General features: G+C 43.1%; 1 protein-coding gene and 1 non-coding gene across 4 annotated transcripts in view; both read right to left on the bottom strand.

The window, feature by feature from the left end:
- Positions 1-212: 212 nt before the first annotated feature.
- Positions 213-285, bottom strand: TRNAF-GAA (transfer RNA phenylalanine (anticodon GAA)). Its single transcript has one exon. It is a non-coding gene; the product is annotated as a tRNA-Phe (tRNA).
- Positions 286-8957: 8672 nt separating this feature from the next.
- Positions 8958-19315, bottom strand: part of OSBP (oxysterol binding protein) — a 40439-nt gene continuing 30081 nt past the window's right edge. For all 3 annotated transcript variants that reach the window (XM_032152962.2, XM_058438725.1, XM_058438726.1), the window contains exons 10-14: positions 16072-16175; positions 14785-14880; positions 12724-12905; positions 11380-11600; positions 8958-11294 (exon numbers count right to left, since the gene is read on the bottom strand). In XM_032152962.2, coding sequence (XP_032008853.1) covers positions 11152-11294; positions 11380-11600; positions 12724-12905; positions 14785-14880; positions 16072-16175 — 746 coding nt within the window. In that variant the 3' untranslated portion in view covers positions 8958-11151. The remainder of the gene's footprint in view (positions 11295-11379; positions 11601-12723; positions 12906-14784; positions 14881-16071; positions 16176-19315) is intronic.

A 19315-nucleotide genomic window follows, 5' to 3' on the forward strand; every position in this document is an offset into this window, starting at 1 on the left:
TCAAACCAGGTCCCAAGTGAGAGCAGAGGCGTAACTTCGTACTGAGCAATTTAAAACGTAGGACATATGTCCCCAGTATTCCCTCCCAGAGGAAAATGCCGATAAGTTTTCCCTTAACTGTCCCAGCCTGAGTGAGAACCCACAGGGTGTTGACCCTGTTAACTGTGCAGAAATCACATGTAGTGATGACTAACGCCCAAAACGGGAAGCGCTGCCGAAACCCGGGATCGAACCAGGGACCTTTAGATCTTCAGTCTAATGCTCTCCCAACTGAGCTATTTCGGCTGTCCTAGAACACTTTTTTCTGTTTTTCTACATAATTATAATAAAATAGTATTTGTTCCATGGTAAAGAATCATATGGATTCAGCTAGAGGTAGGCATTTTACAAATGTTACAAAGGTGATAAGGGAAGGTGATAAGGCAAGGCCCTTGTTTACAAACTAGAAGTGATAAATCACTTTTCTCAGGGTTTGTTGTTGCTGTTGTAAGTTCCCTGCAATTTGCTTTTTTCATTTAAAAACATATTATGGACTTTTTTCATGGCAGTTATGTAGACCTATCGTGCTTTTTAATCCACGTTCGCCAGTATTGGATTGTATGGTTATAATATGATCTATGTAATCAAACTGACAACTATTGGCTTTTTTACCTTTTTCTATATCTCATTATTAAAAACAATACTGCCATAAATTTTAAAAATATACTTGTTCTTGTGCAAAGGCGGATTTTGCAAGGTAGATATATACAAACATTGTGATTTTTACAGATATCTTCAGATTGAAATCCTGGATACATAGAAGAGGTAAGGAAGGCCATTTGTAAAGGCTTCAAATGTAGCCTTTCAATGCTACCTCCACATGAGGTAAACATAGAGTCACTGTACAGTATTTGTTAAAAGCACTGATTTGCTAAACGTAGCATTAAAAATATACCTCAGTTTTTGGAATGCCATCTTGGCATTTTTCATTTTTAAATATATATAGTCAAAAAAAAAAAAGAATTAAGTCAGGCTTCCCTCAAACTCTAAGAAGCAAGCTGTGGTTTAATAATATCTCTAATATGCTGATTTTATTCCTCCTCCACCTCCCATTTCATAATTTTCATCTCTTGCATTTATTCACTTAAAAATGTTTTAGCCAGACGCGGTGTCTCTGGGAGGCCGAGGTGGGCAGATCACCTGAGGTCGGGAGTTCAAGACCAGCCTGACCAACATGGAGAAACCCCGTCTCTACTAAAAATACAAACTTAGCCGGGCGTGGTGGTGCATGCCTGTCATCCCAGCTACTCGGGAGGCTGAAGCAGGAGAATCACTTGAACCCGGGAGGTGGAGGTTGCGGTGGGCCGAGATTGTGCCATTGCACTCCAGCCTGAGCAACAGGAGCAAAACTCCATCTCAAAAAAAAAAAAAAAGTTTTATATAAACTCCATAAGGCTGTTAGAATAATTCAACGCTTCATATTCACTTGCTTCATAAGTAAGGAGCCAGCATGGGCTCATTATAATTTGAAATAAAAACATGACCTTAGTTTAGAATTTATAAACAATAGGCTTAAAATGGAGGATGAGTATAGACTGTCGTTCTCAAGAAAGATTAAGAAAAGAGTACATCTGAAATGAGATGTTTGTGGCTGTCACGCCTAAACTAGGTGACTTTTACAGTTTTTTCAGACTCAAGAGCCTATCATTTGTTTAGCTTAAATTTCACCCTTTTGGTTTCCCTGGGTAGTTGAAGTAGGAAAAATTCTAAAATGACCCACAAAACACCCTCCCAGCCCCACAAAACCCTGCATAATCCCTGGGACTGTGAAATTCACCCTATTAATTTATAACCTGTTATAAGGTGATATTATATAGTACAGCTTACTCTAAAATATGTGATTATCTGAGTGAGTCTGGCCAATCACTTGAACCCTTTAAAAGCAGAGAGTTTTCTCTAGCTGGTTGCAGAAAGGAGTCAGAGACTCAAAACACAAGACTTGAAGATGAAGGAGACCATGTGGCAAAAACATGTGGGCAGTCTCTAGAAGTTGAGGGTGGTTCTCAGCAGACAGCCAGCAAGGAAATTGGTCTTCAGTTCTGCAACTGCAAGAAACCTAAGTTGGCCAAGAGCAAGAATGAGCTTGGAAGCAGTTTTCCCCTCAGTTCCTCCAGATGAGAACTCAAGCTGGTCAACTCCTTGATTTCAGCCTTGTGACACCCTGAGTAGAGAACCCAGTCACATCATGTGGGACTTCTCATCTTCAGATGAACGGATATACCGTGAATGGATAGAACAGGTGTTGTTTTAAGCTACTGGTTATAGTAATTAGTTATGCAGCTATGGAAAATTAATACCGTAGTATAGACTTACCATAGGCTAGGTATATTAATGACAAATAGTGGACTTAAGTCCTTTTCTGGTCACTTACTTGCCTGTTCTTGAGTCACTTACTTGTCTATGCTCAAGTTGGTTTCTAGGTATATAATGACAAAGAGTGGATTTAAGTCCTTTTCTGGTCACTTACTTGCCTATGTTCTTGAGTCATTTACTTGTCTATGCTTAAGTCAGTTTCTTTTCTTTTTTTCATTTTCTTTTTGTTTTCTTTTTTTTTTTTTTTTTTTTGAGACAGAGTCTTGCTTTGCTGCCCAGGCTGGAGTGCAGTGGCACGATCTTGGCTCACTGCAACCTCCACCTTCCGAATTCAAGAGATTCTCCTGCCTCATACTCCCGAGTAGCTGGGACTACAGGCACCCACCACCATGCCCCGCTTGCTTATTTATTTATTTGTTTGTTTGTTTGTTTGTTTGTTTATTGAGACAGAGTCTCGCTCTGCCGCCCAGGCTGGAGTGAAGTGGCACGATCTCGGCTCACTGCAACCTCTGCCTCCTGGGTTCAAGCGATTCTTCTGTCCCAGCCTCCCGAGTAGCTGGGACTACAAGCGTGTGCTACCATGCCCAGCTAATTTTTGTATTTTTAGTAGAGACAGGATTTCACCATATTGGCCAGGCTGGTTTCGAACTCCTGACCTCGTGATCCCCGCCCCTCTCGGCCTCCCAATGTGCTAGGATTACAGGCGTGAGCCACCACGCCCGGCCCCAGCTAATTTTTGTATTTTGAGTAGAGATGGGGTTTCGCCACACTTGCCAGGCTGGTCTCGAACTCCTGACCTCAGGTGATCCACCCTCCTCAGCCTCCCAAAGTGCTGGGATTACAGGCATGACCCCTGCACCTGGTCCCAGTGTGATAACACACACACACACACACATACATACATATATAATTTATATATACATATATGTGTATATATATAAAAAAGATACACACACACACACACACACACACATACACACATATATATGTAAAATACCTGGACCCCATCTGCAGATATTCTGATTCAATTAGGGCTAGGGCAATTGTATGTGTGTGTGTGTGTGTGTGCGCGCGCGTGTGTGTGTGTGTGTGTCTAAAATTGCCCTAGCCCATAACTGAATTAGAATCTCTGCAGATGGGGTCAAGATATTACATGTGTTTTTAAGTTGGCCAGTTGAGTTTATGTGCAGGCTCTCTCAGTCTCTCATTCCTCGGTTCTCACAAAAATGCCACTATCACATGTTAAGACCCATTTTCTACAATTGCTTACTTGACCTCTGAACAGGCACATCTTACAAAGCATGTCTAAAAATCAACCTGTTGGGTGCAGTGGTTCACACATGTAATCACAGCAGTTTGGAAGGCCGAGGTGGGAGAATTGCCTGAGGCCAGGAGCTTGAGACCATCCTGGGCAACATTGTGAGACCCCGTTTCTACAAAAAATAAAAAATAAGCTGGGCGTAGTGGCACACACCTGTAGTTCCAGCTACTAGAGAGGCTGAGGCAGGAGGACTACTTGAGCCCAGGAGTTGGAGGCTGCAGTGAGCTATGATCATGCCACTACACTCCAACCTAGGCAACCCAGTGAGACCCTATCTCTAAAAAAATTAAAAATGAACCTAACTTTCCTTCTAAACTTGTTTATCTTACTACCATCTTCCATCTAGGTTTCCTAAGTCAGAAAAATAAGAATTCCTTCTTCCCTCTGCCCTCCATTTCATGGGAAAGCCATGAAATGCTTTCATTCTACTTCATCCTTTCTGGAATCCCTCCATTTCTCATCTTCGTATCCTCTCCAACCTCCTTTTTTTCTTTTTTTTTCTTTTTTTTTTTTGAGAGGGAGCTCTTAACCCAGGCTGGAGTACAGTGGCACGATCTCGGCTCACTGCAACCTCTGCCTCCTGGGTTCAGGTGATTCTCTTGCCCCAGCCTCCAGAGTATCTGGGAATACAGGCACCCGCCACCATGCCTGGCTAATTATTTTGTATTTTTAGTAGAGATGGAGTTTTGCCATGTTGGCCAGGCTGGTCTGGAACTCCTGACTTCAGGTGATCCGCCCGCCTCGGCCTTCCAAAGTGCTGGGATTACAGGCATAAGCCACCGCACCCGGCCCCTCTCCAATCATTTTCCACCCTGCTTAAGAATGTTTCACTAGCTCTCTAGTTGAAAACAAAAATCCACGCTCTTGGGCCAAATGCGGTGGCTCAAGCCTATATTCCCAGCACTTTGGGAGACTGAGGCAGGCAGATCACCTGAGGTCAGGAGTTCGAGACCAGCCTGGCTAACATGGTGAAACCCTGTTTTTACTAAAAATACAAAAAATTAGCCGGGCCTGGTGGCACAGGCCTGTAATCCCAGCTACTCGGGAGACTGAGGCAGAAGAATTGCTTGAACCTGGAAGGGGCAGGTTGCGGCGAGCCTAGATCGTGCCACTGCACACTCCAGCCTGGAAGCCTGGGTGACAGGGCCAGACGCCATCTCAAAAAAAAAAAAAAAAGAAAAAAAAAGCAAAGAAAAGCAAAGAAAAAAAACCCAGGCTTTTTTTTCCCCTTTCAATATAAACAGAGACCAGGGGCCGGGAGCGGTGGCTCACGCTTGTAATCCCAGCACTTTGGGAGGCCGAGGCGGGCGGATCACGAGGTCAGGAGATCGAGACCACGGTGAAACCCCGTCTCTACTAAAAATACCAAAAATTAGCTGGGCGTGGTGGCGGGCGCCTGTAGTCTCAGCTACTCGGAGAGGCTGAGGCAGGAGAATGGCGTGAACCCGGGAGGCGGAGCTTGCAGTGAGCCGAGATTGCGCCACTGCACTCCAGCCTGGGCAACAGAGTGAGACTCCGTCTCAAAAAAAAAAACAAAAACAGAGACCAGGATCTCACCATGTTACCCAGGCTGATCTGGAACTCCTGGGCTCAAGGGATCCTCCTGCCTTGGCCTCTCAAAATGTTAGAATTGCAGGCAGGAGCTACATGGCTTCTCCATAGGATATGGAAAGCCTTCTATAACTTGGGGCTAACCTTTCTCCAGCAGCATATCTCAGTGCTCTCTCTTTGACCCTAAACACAAGCTATTCATGCAGTCATCTGAACTCAGAATGCTTTGGCCTTGCATTTCATCTTCCTCCATGCAGCATTTTTTTTTTTTTTTGAGATGGAGTCTCGCTCTGTCGCCCAGGCTGGAGTGCAGTGGTGCAATCTCGGCTCACTGCAAGCTCCGCCTCCCGGGTTCCCGCCATTCTCCCGCCTCAGCGTCTCTGAGTAGCTGGGACTACAGGCGCCCGCCACCACGCCCGGCTAATTTTTTTGTCTTTTTAGTAGAGACGGGGTTTCACCGTGGTCTCGATCTCCTGACCTCGTGATCCGCCCGCCTCGGCCTCCGAAAGTGCTGGGATTACAAGCGTGAGCCACCGCGCCCGGCTCATGCAGCATTTTTGACATTGCCCTTCTCCTAAACCCTATGTAACCTGCAACTCTCAGCTCACATACATTCTCCTAGTTCTGGAAGTCTTCTCAGACATGTCTTTATCCCCTCCCTCCTAATTCACTACAGAATAGTTGTCCCTACAGTGCTTTTACACCACTTATAAAACTGGATTGCAATTGCCTGTTTACGCTCTTTCTTGCTATTTGTATCCCCAGTGTATGTCACGTAACAGGCTAGAGTAAATGTGGAATTAATAATTAATTAAAAAATCTCTAGCCATATCTCAGGACCAACTCTTTCTTTAGCAACCTCTAATGTCACCTGGTCAGACTTAGATGTGACCTCTGCAATACTCTTTGTAGAAGATCTGAAACCTTCAGCTTTTTGCCTTTAAAGAAGCCTCGTCTGGCTACCCTGTCTCCTTCCCCTGAGGGATCAATGTGAGCAGGAGAGTTTAGCCAAAAATTATGAGGAGAGTTTAACCACAAATTATGAGCTTTGGAAGGGAGCGCCATGAAAGGCTTCGGATGCTTCCCACTGGGTACGGTAGAGTACTTGGCAAAAGTTTTTGTTTTTGTTTTTTTTCACTCTGTTGCCCAGGCTGGAGTGCAATGGCATGATCTCGGCTCACTGCAACCTCCACCTCACAGGTTCAAGTGATTCTCCCACCTCAGCCTCCCAAGTAGCTGGGATTACAGGCACCTGCCACCATGCCCAGCTAATTTTTGTATTTTTAGTAGAGTTGGGGTTTCACCATGTTGGCCAGGCTGGTCTGGAATTCCTGATCTCAAGTGATCCTCCCACCTTGGCCTCCCAAAAATCTGGGATTATGAGCCACCCTGCCTGGCCATAAGTTTTATAAACTTTTAGAAGCAAGTTATAATAAATTTTGATAACAATCTTAGAGTTGCACAAAATATACAACTATAGTGAATGAATTGCAAAGATTTTCTATACCTCCTTTTAGGACAATACTGTAGGTTGGTTCTCAATTATCTTGCTGAAAGTAGAGCAGACCCTTAAATGTATAGGTTTAACATTTTTGTGCAAATTCAGAGGTCTCCAACAAATAATTTATCATTTTGCTGAGTTATAATTTTCAATCATGACTGAGCATGGTAGACCCCTCAAGATCCACATCCTAGCCCATCATGTCACATTAAAGGATGCAATGAGGGGTCAGACACAGAGGCTCACATCTGTAACCCCAGCACTTCCAGAGGCCGAGGTGGGAGGATCGCTTGAGCCCAGGAGTTCAAGAACAGCCTGGGCAATATAGTGAGACCTCCATCTTAAAAAATAAAAATAAAAATAATAACGGATTCAGTGAGGGATCGTTAAATGTTTCAGCTACATTTGATTGTCCCTAATGCAGTACATTGTATGCCATGGTAGTATTCAAGATTGCAGGATACAGCTCTCACAAATGTCAGGGGTCTACTGCAGTGATTCTTTAGCTTGCCGGAAAAAAACCTTTGCTGAAACTTAATATCAAATCCAGCCAATGGGAGTCAGGCAAATGACTTGAACACTTAGTGGCCTTCCTAAGAACCAGGCTAGAAAATCATCCCTGACATCAGAGCCAACTTTGTAGACATGAGGGCCTTGATCAATCAAGGAGCCTGTAGACTGAATTTCAGGGATGCTCCTTTCTTTACATACAGCCTTAAAAGAAATGGTGCTGCCAGGCGCGGTGGCTCACGCCTGTAATTCCAGCACTTTGGGAGGCTGAGGTGGGTGAATCACAAGGTCAGGAGTTTGAGACCAGCCTGGCCAACATGGTGAAATGCCATCTCTACTAAAAATACAAAAAATTAGCTGGGCGTGGTGGCACGCGCCTGTAATCCCAGCTACTCGGGAGGCTGAGGCAGGAGAATTGCTTGAACCTGGGAGGCACAGGTTGCAGTGAGCTGAGATCACGACACTGCACTCCAGCCTGGGTGACAGTGTGAGACTCCACCTCAAAAAAAAAAAAAAAAAAAAAAAAGAAATGGCGCTATCAACATTAATTAGCTTCTGGAAATGGAAATGTGCATTTATGCATGATGTGATACAATCTAGGAGGAAAGTACTTAATTATCAGCTGCCTTCCAACTCAGAGTTTCTTCCAGAGCACAGGACTGTAGAGGTCACAAACTCAACCCAGCTTTGAATTCCAACACTGTGACTAACTGACCAGCTACATGACCTTGAGTGAATTTATTTAAATTGTTTCCTTCATCTTCAAAATGATTGCAACATTTTCTTCTTAAAATTGTTTATGTGCAAGCCAGAGAATGGTCAGAGTTCCTATTTCAGCACCCTGTACATGGAGGCAGATGCTCAGCAAATGTGAGTTCCCTCCCACGGGCAGGAATTGTGCTTGCTCTGATCTCAGCCCCCGCCAGGACCATAGGTTACTTTGCCTATCCCCTCCCTCAACCTGAACTTTCCAGTGAAAACTTGTACAAACATGTCCACTGTCATTAGTTTTCTCAAAGGTCTTCAAATCAAAACTCAATTGCTTGTTTCAAAAACAGAATTTGAGGCCAAGTTCAGTGGCTCACACCTGTAATCCCAGCACTTTGGGAGGCAGAGGCTGGTGGATTGCTTGAACCCAGGAATTCAAGACCAGCCTGGGCAACATGGCAAAACCCTGTCTCTACTAAAAATTTAAAAATTAGCTGGTTCTGGTGGCATGCACCTGTGGTCCCAGCTACTTGGGGAGCTGAGGTGGGAAGAATCGCTTGAGCCCAGCAGGCGGATGTTACGGTGAGCTGTCATGCCACTGCCCTCCAGCCTGGGTGACAGAGTGAGACCCTGTCTCAAACAAAAAACAGAATTTGAATTCCTACATAAAACAGCCAACAATCTGAGAATCTAAATGGACAAGATAAATTAAATTTACAGGGAAAATTTTTGAAGTGGAGCAGACCCAGTACCAAAAACACTAAAAACGATTCCCCTGTACTAAGGTGAGATGTTGATGACTGTTAATTTCAGCAGCAGGGGCTGTTAAAACTACTCCTCTGCTCATGGCCCTCTGGAGTGGTGGTGAACAGCTTTTCTTTCCATTTCTCATGAAGACCAGGGCTTCTGGGCTCTCAGATTCTCGAGCAGAACAAATTACCATTGGACCAGTTCTCCTTCACCTCCCCAACACCACTTCCTGCCTAGCAGCAGAAGTGAATCAGACAAACAATATGACTTTTAAAAAATTATTTAATTTAGTAGTTTTTTTTTTTTTTGGAAAAAAAGCAATAAGGCAAAAAAACTGAAAATATATATAGTTGTGTTTTGTTTTCATGTGACTTTATTCCACCTGAAAGATTCTAAACTTCTTCCATTAGCGGGAATCTGATTGGGGATCAAGCCAGAAATGTAGTGCAGATGGTGAAGGAAGAAAAGGGGATAAAGCAGAGAAGTCCAATTTAGTTGGAGAATTCTCACTCTATCCAAAGCCCCCGATGAGGTCACTGCTTTTATGAGCCTCCTTGAAAGAAGCCTTGACATAACCCCTGGCTTATTTTGGGAATAAGGTTCTTAGGAAGAAATTCCCCAGCAGTCAAGGTCACTCCTCTCCCATGTTTATCACAACTAGGAAGGAAGGGATAGGGGAAGGAATAAAAGTACTAATTTACCCAGTAAAACCAATTTCCCCATAGGGATGGCTTCCTTTGGAATGATATGTCCCCCCAGGACCCACGCTGGCTGAGGCTCAGCAGTTAAGGAACAAAAACAAAAAATACTAACAAAAAGCATACAAGGAAGGCACCTCAATTTGTGATCCTCAACCAAGGGTGGGTTGCACAGGGGTGATATTTCTCAACAAGACAACAAAAACAAATACTGAACAAACAGAGAAGGAAGCCAGGGCCCCACAGGAGCAATTATCTGATCCACCCCCACATGACAGTAGTGCTTTAAGCCCCACATCCTAGGAAGAAAGTTCTTTTGGGATTTAGCCTATGCGCCGGACAGAGCAGAATTAAATTGGAAGTTGCCCTCCGGACTTTCTATCCACACTCTTCCTAAAAAGAGAAAGAAAAGAGGCAGGAAAGAGGTTAGGATTTCATTTTCAAGAGTCAGCTAATTAGAAGAGCAGAGTTTAGACAGCAGTAGGCACCCCATGATACAAACCATGGACAAAGTCCCTGTTTAGTAACTGCCAGACATGATCCTGCTCAGGTTTTGAATCTCTCTGCCCATAAAAGATGGAGAGCAGAGGTGTGCCATCCACATCAACACGTGTCCAAGAGAGAGTCTCAGGCAGACAAGGGATATCAAAAAACAAGATTCTTAATGGGAAGAAAATCAAACCAAAAAATTAGATTTTTCTCTACATATATATAATATACAGATATTTAACACATTCCAGAGGTGGCTCCAGTCCTTGGGGCTTGAGAGATGGTGAAAACTTTTGTTCCAGAGTAACTTCTCCTCTCAAATTCTGAAGTATATCAGAATGGGACAGGCAATGTTTTGCTCCACACTGGGGCACAGACCCAAAATGGTACTGTGCCAGGAGAAAGAAGAGAAGCCAGAAAGACAATGAAGGATGGCATTGAGGGGGGTTGGGAAAGCAAAAGTGGCTAGTAGTCTTTTTCCATCCTGCCTGTGTTCTCAGAAGCTCTCCGCCTGAGGAAGTCCATAAAACCCCTTTGTGAGGAGAATGCACCCCTCTTACCAATGACCAAAGTAGTCTCCAGTTGCTATTAAAGATGATGGAGAACAACAGAGGGGTGTTTGATGCAAGTAAAAATAGAAACTTCCAAGAATGTAACTCTGAATATCCCAGCCCTATAGAACAATCTCTCTCACAGGTGTTCCAATATCGCAGTTATCTCCGCGTGGACACTCCATTAAACCGACCCTGCATGTGAACACACTTGATGATGTTATACCTAAGCTCCACTGCAACCATTCACGATGCCTCCATTGGTAAGTCTTATGTGTTTCTTTTTAAGGGAACTTCTAAATTCGGCTCTTGCTTTGAACAGCACCAAAATGCCCCTGAATCATAATTTTACGCAGATCTTGGCTGAGCAGGATACTACAAGGGGAGGGTGAGTGACATCATCTTAAATGGGGGCAGAGGGAGAAAGAAGAGCCAAGAATACTTGACTTTGTGGATGTGGAATAACACTAACCTTCGGCCACTAAACCTCTCCCTTACAGACATAGTATCTCGTATGTCGATTTCAGTTTCAATCAGCTAAGGCAACCAGCCAATCACCACCACTGGTGTCTCCTTCTGGTGACTGATTTGGAAAAAATGATTGGTCAAGAGAGACAAACTTGAGGAAAGCACTTGGTAAGAGAGTCACAACTGCCAGCTTTCCCACACATCCTCTGTCCTCTTCTCCATTAGATGCTCCTCTTTTTTGTTACTGCCATTTCAGAAAATGTCCGGGCATGAGCTCCAGTCCTGTTTTTCTTTACACTCCCAGTATTCTCCCCTATAAATATGGGTTAACTCCTTGGTAACAGGGTCCTTCTTCCGCTCAAACCACAGTGCCTTATAGGGATCATATGGTGTGCCTAAAAGGAAAAGAGAGGAAAGAAAAAAATTAGTGCTGGCATTCTCCATGCATCAAGAAAGAAGAGCAGAAGGGAAGTTCATTACCATCCTCTGTGGCTTTCATAGCTTCCGCTTCTCTCTTCTTTCTGGAAAGTCTTTGTTTTTCCTCCAGGCGCTGCTTCTCCGCATTTGCTTCATCCCAGCGCCCATTTTCCATTAGTCTCTGGTCAGGTCGTAACCGGCTGTCTGTGGGGGCAGTGCCACTTTCCCAAGCATTGAGAGTCAGAGCAAGCTCTGAGAAGTAGTACATGTTTTCTGCATTCTTCCTAAAAGTAGAAGATAAGAAAAAGAAATGGTAATCCCAGAGCCGAGACCCTATTTAAAAAGCAACAACTAAGTACACTGCCAAGGCCACATCACCAAGGCTGTTCTACAAAAACAAGATCTGTGAAAAGGATCTAGGACCATGTCACATTGCCCTAACTAAAGGAGACAAATTGAATCCCTCCCCATCCCCTCTCCAGCATCACTCAGTTCCATAGTCTTCTGGTGTTGTGTGGTGCCCAGCTGAAATTATCTACGTTCATTAGAAAGAAGGAAACATTCTACTGAATGAAAATTCCTCACTCCTGTTTCCTTAGTTTTCTTTTCAACTCTCTCTGGGATTATCTTGGCTATCACTACAAACTGACTGTATTAGATGATGACAGGAAATAAGTGACCTCCATCTTGTTACCAAAGTCCTGTACATTGTCTCAGGGATCTTTCTTTTCTGCTGGGCTTTTTTCTTTTTCTTATTTATTTATTTATTTAGACAGTCTCACTCTGTCGCCTAGGCTGGAGTGCAGTGGCATGACCTCAGCTCACTGCAACCTCAAACTTCTGGGCTCAAGCCATCCTCATGCCTCGGCCTCCCAAGTAGCTGGGATTATGGGTGCACACCATCATATGTGGCTAATTTTTGTATTTTTAGTAGAGATGGGGTTTCACCATGTTGGCCAGGCTGGTCTTGAACTCCTAATCACAAGTGATCCATCTGCCCTGGCCTCCCAAAGTGCTGGGATTACAGGCGTGAGCCACCGCACCTGGCTGCTGATGGGCCTTTAGGCTAAATTGTTAACAGGTGGTAGGCACCTTCCTTCTCTAGCCACTTTTGAACAGTTTTGCTCTAAATAGTAGAAAAATATCCTTCTGAATCACAATCCAAAGGACCTTTAGAAAGCACAAAGTATTTTTTGTCAGACGTAGTTTGGTTTGAACTTCCTTAAAATAAGCATGCTACAAGTCAAATCATACAATGACAACCTTCTGTTACCCTCTCCAAAGGTCTCAATTTCCCTTGCTCAATTCCTCACATAATTAAGTGAGAGGGCAGGCAGAAATGCCTTCAATATTGCTCCACAGTCAAGGTCAAAGTGGTATCTGGGCAGCATGCATGCTGATACTCACGGTAAAGGATTCCTTTTCCACAGCATGACCCTGCTTTCCTCTGCTTCATGGCCTCTCTGCCGAGCATCACCCCCATTTTCCCCAGTTACTGGCTGTACTTTGAAACATTCCATTTTCTCATCCCATGTCCCCAGAAGAGCAAAGTGGACTTTTCCTGATGGATCTGTCACTTCCCCCGTCACCTGCAAGGGTAGAGAACAGGGCTTGGCTATATAGAATTCATTGTGAATTAGCTTACCTGACTATATTGGAAGTCCTAGGATAAATACTGGTTAGATCCTGTTATAACAAACACCAGGGAGTCATCCAAATTATTATTATTATTAGAGATGGGATCTTGCTCTGTTGCCCAGGCTGGAGTACACTGATGCAATCATAGCTCACTGTGGCCTCCAACTCTAGGACTCAAGTGATGTCTCACCTCAGCCACTCGAGTAGCTAGAACTACAGGTATGTGCCACCACATCTGGCTAAGTCTTTAATTTTTTTTGTAGAGAAAGGGTCTTACTATGTTGCCCAGGCAGGTCTTGAACTCCTTGGCTCAAGCAATCCTCTTATCTCCATCTCCCAAAGTGTTAGGATTATAGGCATGAGCCACCATGCCTGGCCTCAAATTATTTTGTTGTATTTTTTTTCTGCTACTTGAAATAACTGAGCCATGACTTGGGGATTTCATTATCATTTTTTGTTATATGGGGATTTTTGGTAAACTTTATTTTTAGTTTTTATTTTTGTGAGTACATAGTAGGTGTATATATTTATAATTTGCATTTATCCTTTGTGTTGCAAACAATTCAATTATACTCTTTTAGTTATTTTAAAACGTACAATTATTTTTGACCGTAGTCACCCTGTTGTGCCAGCAAATACTAGACTTTATTCTTTCTATTTTTTTGTACCCATTAACTATCCCCACTTCTTGCTCTGTCCCCTCCCCTCACTACCCTTCCCAGGGACTTTTGTATCAAAGATACATGTAGAAAAAGCATCTGACTGGTACTCAGAATTATATTTTCTTCTATCAAGAAATTCACAGGGACCTATAAACAGATTTAAATCCCCAGCTATTCTTCAGTCTCCCACAGAAACTCATGACACAAATCATTATGGTGGTATCACACAACTCCCCCTCAAACTTCTCAGTGATCAAACCCCTTTTTTCTGAAATCTTTTATTAGTCCTTCCTCTGTGTTTTCCCATTTACTTTCTTTTTTTTTTTTTTTTTTTTTTTTGAGACGACGTTTCTCTCTCGTTGCCCAGGCTGGAGTGCAATGGCGTGATCTCGGCTCACTGCAACCTCTGCCTCCCCGGTTCAAGCAATTCTCCTGCCTCAGCCTCCAGAGTAGCTGGGATTTCAGGCATGCGCCACCATGCCCGGCTAATTTTGTATTTTTCGTGGAGACAGGGTTTCTCCATGTTGGTCAGGCTGGTCTCGAACTCCCGATCACTCAGGTGATCCACCCACCTCTGCCGTGTTTCCCATTTTCAATCTCTCATTGCTCTTGACACTTTCACTTCCTCACTTATTGTCATTCCCAGAAAAGAGAAGGAATTGGTTTAGTAATACAATATAGTCTTTCTTGATGACTTTCTCCTTCACCTCTACTTTTTCTTTTTTTTTGAGATGGAGTCTCGCTCTGTTGCCCAGGCTGGAGTGCAATGGTGCAAGACTCACTGCAGCCTCTGCCTCCCAGGTTTAAGTGATTCTCCTGCCTCACCCTCCCAAGTAGCTGGGATTACAGGCACATGCCACCACACCCAGCTAATTTTTGTATTTTTAGTAGAGACAGGGTTTCATCATGTTGGCCAGGCTGGGCTCGAACTCCTGACCTCAGGCGATCCGCCCGCCTCAGCCTCCCAAAGTGCTGGGATTACAGCTATAAGCCACCATGCCCAGCCTTTCACCTCTACTTTTTTTGAATCACTATATATACACATACACTATATATAATGTACACACCCCTATACCACCCCACATGTATATACATTCCAGTCCTAAAGGAGTATGCTTTCTAAGAGATACATGCTAAGTGAAACAATTTAAATTTCAACTTCCCTTACCTTTCTTGCTACATCCCGAGAGAAGTAGCTATAAGGAACGAATTTAAGATTACACTTGTCTCCTGTCTTGTGATTCACAATATCAATTTCGCCAGACTGTAAAATGAAAAAATTCATAGTTTTATTAAGACTCAATAAATTCAATGTTTGCCAAACCCATGGTTCATAATTCTTTACTTTTCAATCTTACATTCTAATAATCCCTTGTTTAAGATTCAGATCTTAGCTAGCCTTGGGAATGCTATAGAATCCCTATGTAACCTTGGTTTTCCAGGTTGAGATCAAGACCAAGTGACCACTTGTTTTGAATTGTATCTCACATGTTAGATGGCATGATTTGACCTTCAGCACATACACTGAAATTCACATGATAATTTACCTTTCCAAACCAATCCCTCACTAGTACCCTTCATGAACTCTTCTGCTTAAATCAAAATACTCTACTCACAATTGCAAATTACATATGGTGGGCCTTTCTATATTTGATTCATTTCATTTTCCCTCCTTTCTTTCTTTTTTTTTTTTTAATTTTTTTGTAGAGACAAGGTCTCACTATGTTGCCCAGGCTAGTCTCAAACTTCTGTGCTCAAGTGATCCTACCACCTTGGCCTCCCAAGGTGTTGGGATTACAGGCGTCAGCCAACATGACCGGCCCATTTTCCCTTCCTTTCTATCTTCTAAATCCCAAACCACACTTTAAGATTCAACTTAACTCCCATAACTACTGTGAGGCCTTTCCTGACTGCTCAGAAGACAGTATTCCCTCTTTTCTAAATTTGCTGCAACCATTGTCTTACGAGAAAACTGACAATTAATTAGATACTATCATAGGGCATCTTTTATATTAGTGTATGTCGCTGCACATTTTCCAACCTACACATTGGTCATATATCTCCAATGATATAATAAATTCTTGAGGGACACCTCATCAGACTTTGTATCCCCAGGACCTAGCATACCGCCTGGCAATAAGTATTTGATGAATAATGAAAGGATTAAGAGTTGGGGCCATGTTTGTTTTTTCTACCTGTTGTAGCACCCAACACAGTCCTAGCAGAATAGTCATTGATGAATGTTATAATTTGGTCATTTATAAACAATAATTTGTGGTACAGCAACTTGGAGAGGTAGAGGTAGGGCTACTGCCTGAGAGAAATTCCTTAGGAGAAACTGATGAATCAGTAGCAACATTCTGGGACCAGTTCACATGTCCTAAATACTGCAGAAATATACCTAAAGAGGTATTCTTTCAAACTTCACACACACTTTGGTGGTACCTTTCCTCACCTGATCTATCCACAACTTGCCCACGATAATGTTGTGTACAGTTGTGGTAACTTTCTTCCAAGTGTAGTGGTGCCCAGTTGCATGGAAAATACAATGAATGGTACCTGGAAGCAGAAAGAGGTATCCAAATTAAGCCAAATGTCAGAAAAATAGCACCATGCAGCCTCAAACAGTAATGGATTAATTTCCTTCTATTGATATTTATTACTTTTAGAAATAAAACAATAAATCAAAAAGGACTTACACTTTCTTAAATGTTGGAAGTATTGACTGAATTTTTCTCACTTGACTTTTAAAAATCTATGAATAAAACATAACTAAATGATGACAAACCCTGTCAACTGATATACCTTAGCTAGGACGCTGTGTTCTATAACACAACTGCAAAATTTACAGAAACAAGTCAAATGCGCCCCAACATGCATCATGGAAGTAATTGCATTATGGAAGGAGCACACATTGGTAGTCTGTACTGGGACCGGGCTCTATTGTTAGTTACTAGCTGTGTGACCTTAAACAAACCACTTATCTAAGGCCCTTAATTGTAAAAATGGAATAGTGGATAGAGCTGGGGCTTTGAATTCAGACAGAACTGGATTAAATCCTGGCTCCAGTCCTCATTAGATGTATGACCCTCTGTTGTATAATGAAGAATAAAACCCTTGTAACTTTCCAAGTGACAGGAATATCTCTGTTATTTATGGTGGACCTTGACAATTTATACTAATGAGGTGACTCATGGTGGGCCCCAGATAGCTAATGCTAATAACTTAGGATGCCAGGCTCCACCATGTGATTAGAGACAGGGTTTTGAGTCACCTGATATTGGGTCAACTTCCTGACCTCCGGGGATGAAAGAGGATCTGGATATTGAATTCAATCCTGCAATCAAACCTAAATAATGAAGCCCTGCTAAAATCTCTGGACACCAAAGCTCAGTGGAGTTTCCTGGTTGGTGAATAGATCAATGTGCCAGGAGGGTGATGTGCCCTGATTCCATGGAGACAGGGCACAAAGCTCTGTGTTTAGGACCCTCCCAGACCTCACCCTATGGGTCCCTTCATTTGGCTGGTCCTGATTTGTACCCTGAATAATAAAATGGTAATGATAAGTAGAGCACTTTCCTGCGTTCTGAGTCATCCTAATGAATTATCAAACCTGAGGTAGTTGTGGGGACTCCTGAACTTATAGCCAGTTATCCGAAGTGCAGGTGGCCTAGGGCCTCCAACTTGTTGCTGGCATCTGAAGCAAGGACAATTTTGTTGGGTACTATGCCCTTAACTTAGGGAGTCTGCGGGAACTCTGGGTGGGTAGTGTCAGAATTGCATTACAGTATTGCACTATGAATGTTTCAAAGGCCTTGGTTTTATCATCTGTAAACTTGGGATAACCCGTCCTGTTGTGCAGTAAATGTCTGTTTATTTGCCTAATAAAATGCTTGAAACATACAGCTGACTCCTGTTCCTATGAGTCAGTCTCCAATGAATACCAAAATCAGTGGTTTCACAGCAGACATAATTGAGGATTCAAAATAATCAAACATTTTAAAAGATACATAGTTAATAATAGTCAATTCCAGGCCGGGCAGGGTGGCTCACCCCTATAATCCCAGCACTTTGGAAGGCCAAAGCGGGCAGATCACTTGAGGTCAGGTGTTCAAGACCAGCCTGGCCAACATGGTGAAACCCCATCTCTACTAAAAATACAAAAAATTAGCTGGGTGTGGTGGTGTGCGCCGGTAATCCCAGCTACTCGGGAGGCTGAGGTGGGAGAATCACTTGAACCCAGGAGGCGGAGGTTGCAGTGAGCCAAGATCACATCACTGCACTCCAGCCTGAACGACAGAGCGAGTCGCTGTCTCAAAAATAAAAAATAAGTCGATTTCAGTAAAAGTATAACGCTAAGTTCTCTCTGTAACCACTAATAAAAATAACTCACCAATTGTGGTTTAGACATGTTTCTTGTACAAAAAATTAAAGTAGCCCTAGTAGTTGGCAGATAAGGGTAACAACAATGAAGGCTATGACATTAATGATAATAACAGCAACTCTGCTGAGAACACTTGCTGAGTACCAGGCGCCATGCTATGGTCTCCTCATGCATTATTTCATTAAATTTTCACAAACACCTTCGAAATATTTGCTCCACCTAAACATATTCTAAATCTCTGGTTGTTTGTTTATTTGTTTTTTGAGATAGAGTCTTGCTCTGTCACCCGTGGCATGGTCACAGCTCACTGCAACCTCCACCTCCCGGGTTCAAACAATCCTGCCTCAGCCTCCCGAGTAGCTGGGGTTAAGGCGCCCGCCACCACACCTGGCTAATTTTTTGTATTTTTAGTAGAGACAGGGTTTCGCCATGTTGGCCAGGCTGGTCTTAAACTACTGACCTCGTGATCTGCCCACCTCAGCCTCCCAAAGAGCTGGGATTACAGGCGTGAGCCACCACGCCTGATGGTTTGTTGTTTTTTTTTTTTTTTTTGAGACAGGATCTCACTTTGTCACCCAGACTGGAATGCAATGGTGCAATCATAGTTCACTGCAAACTTGACCTCCTGGGCTCAAGCGATCCTCCCTCCTCAGCCTCCCAAGTAGCTGGGACTATAGGCATATGCCAAAACGCCCAGCTAAATTTTTTTATTTTTTGTAGAGACAGGGTCCCACTATGTTGCCTAAACTGGTCTTGAACTCCTGGGCTCAGGCGATCCTCCCACCTCAGCCTCCCAAAGTACTAGGATTACAGGCACAAGCCACTGCACCCAGCCTGAATCTCTTAACCAATACCTCCTCCACTACCATCTCATTCTATGAGGCCAGCACTCTCTGACACTAAAGCCAGACAAAGACACTATAAAAACCCAAAGCTACAGACCAATATCATATCCCTTACCAACAGTGATGTAAAAATCCTCAATAAAAAACTAGGAAATTGAATTCAGAAGCATATTAAAAGGATTACACACCATGACCAGGTGGGATTTATTCCCGGAATGCAAGGATGGTTGAACACATAAAAACTGGTAAATGTAATACACCACATGAACAGAATGAAGGGTGAAAAAACACATGATCATCTCAATTGATGCAGAAAAAGCATCTGACAGAATTCAACACCCTTTCAGAATGAAAACACTCAACGAGCTAGAAATACAACGAAAATACCTCACCATAATAAAAGCCACATATGAAAACCCCACAGCAAATATCATACTCAATGGTGAAACACTTAAATACTTTCTTCTAAG

The sequence above is a fragment of the Hylobates moloch genome, unplaced genomic scaffold (genome assembly GCF_009828535.3).
Source record: "Hylobates moloch isolate HMO894 unplaced genomic scaffold, HMol_V3 SCAFFOLD_5, whole genome shotgun sequence".
Taxonomy (NCBI): Eukaryota; Metazoa; Chordata; class Mammalia; order Primates; family Hylobatidae; genus Hylobates; species Hylobates moloch.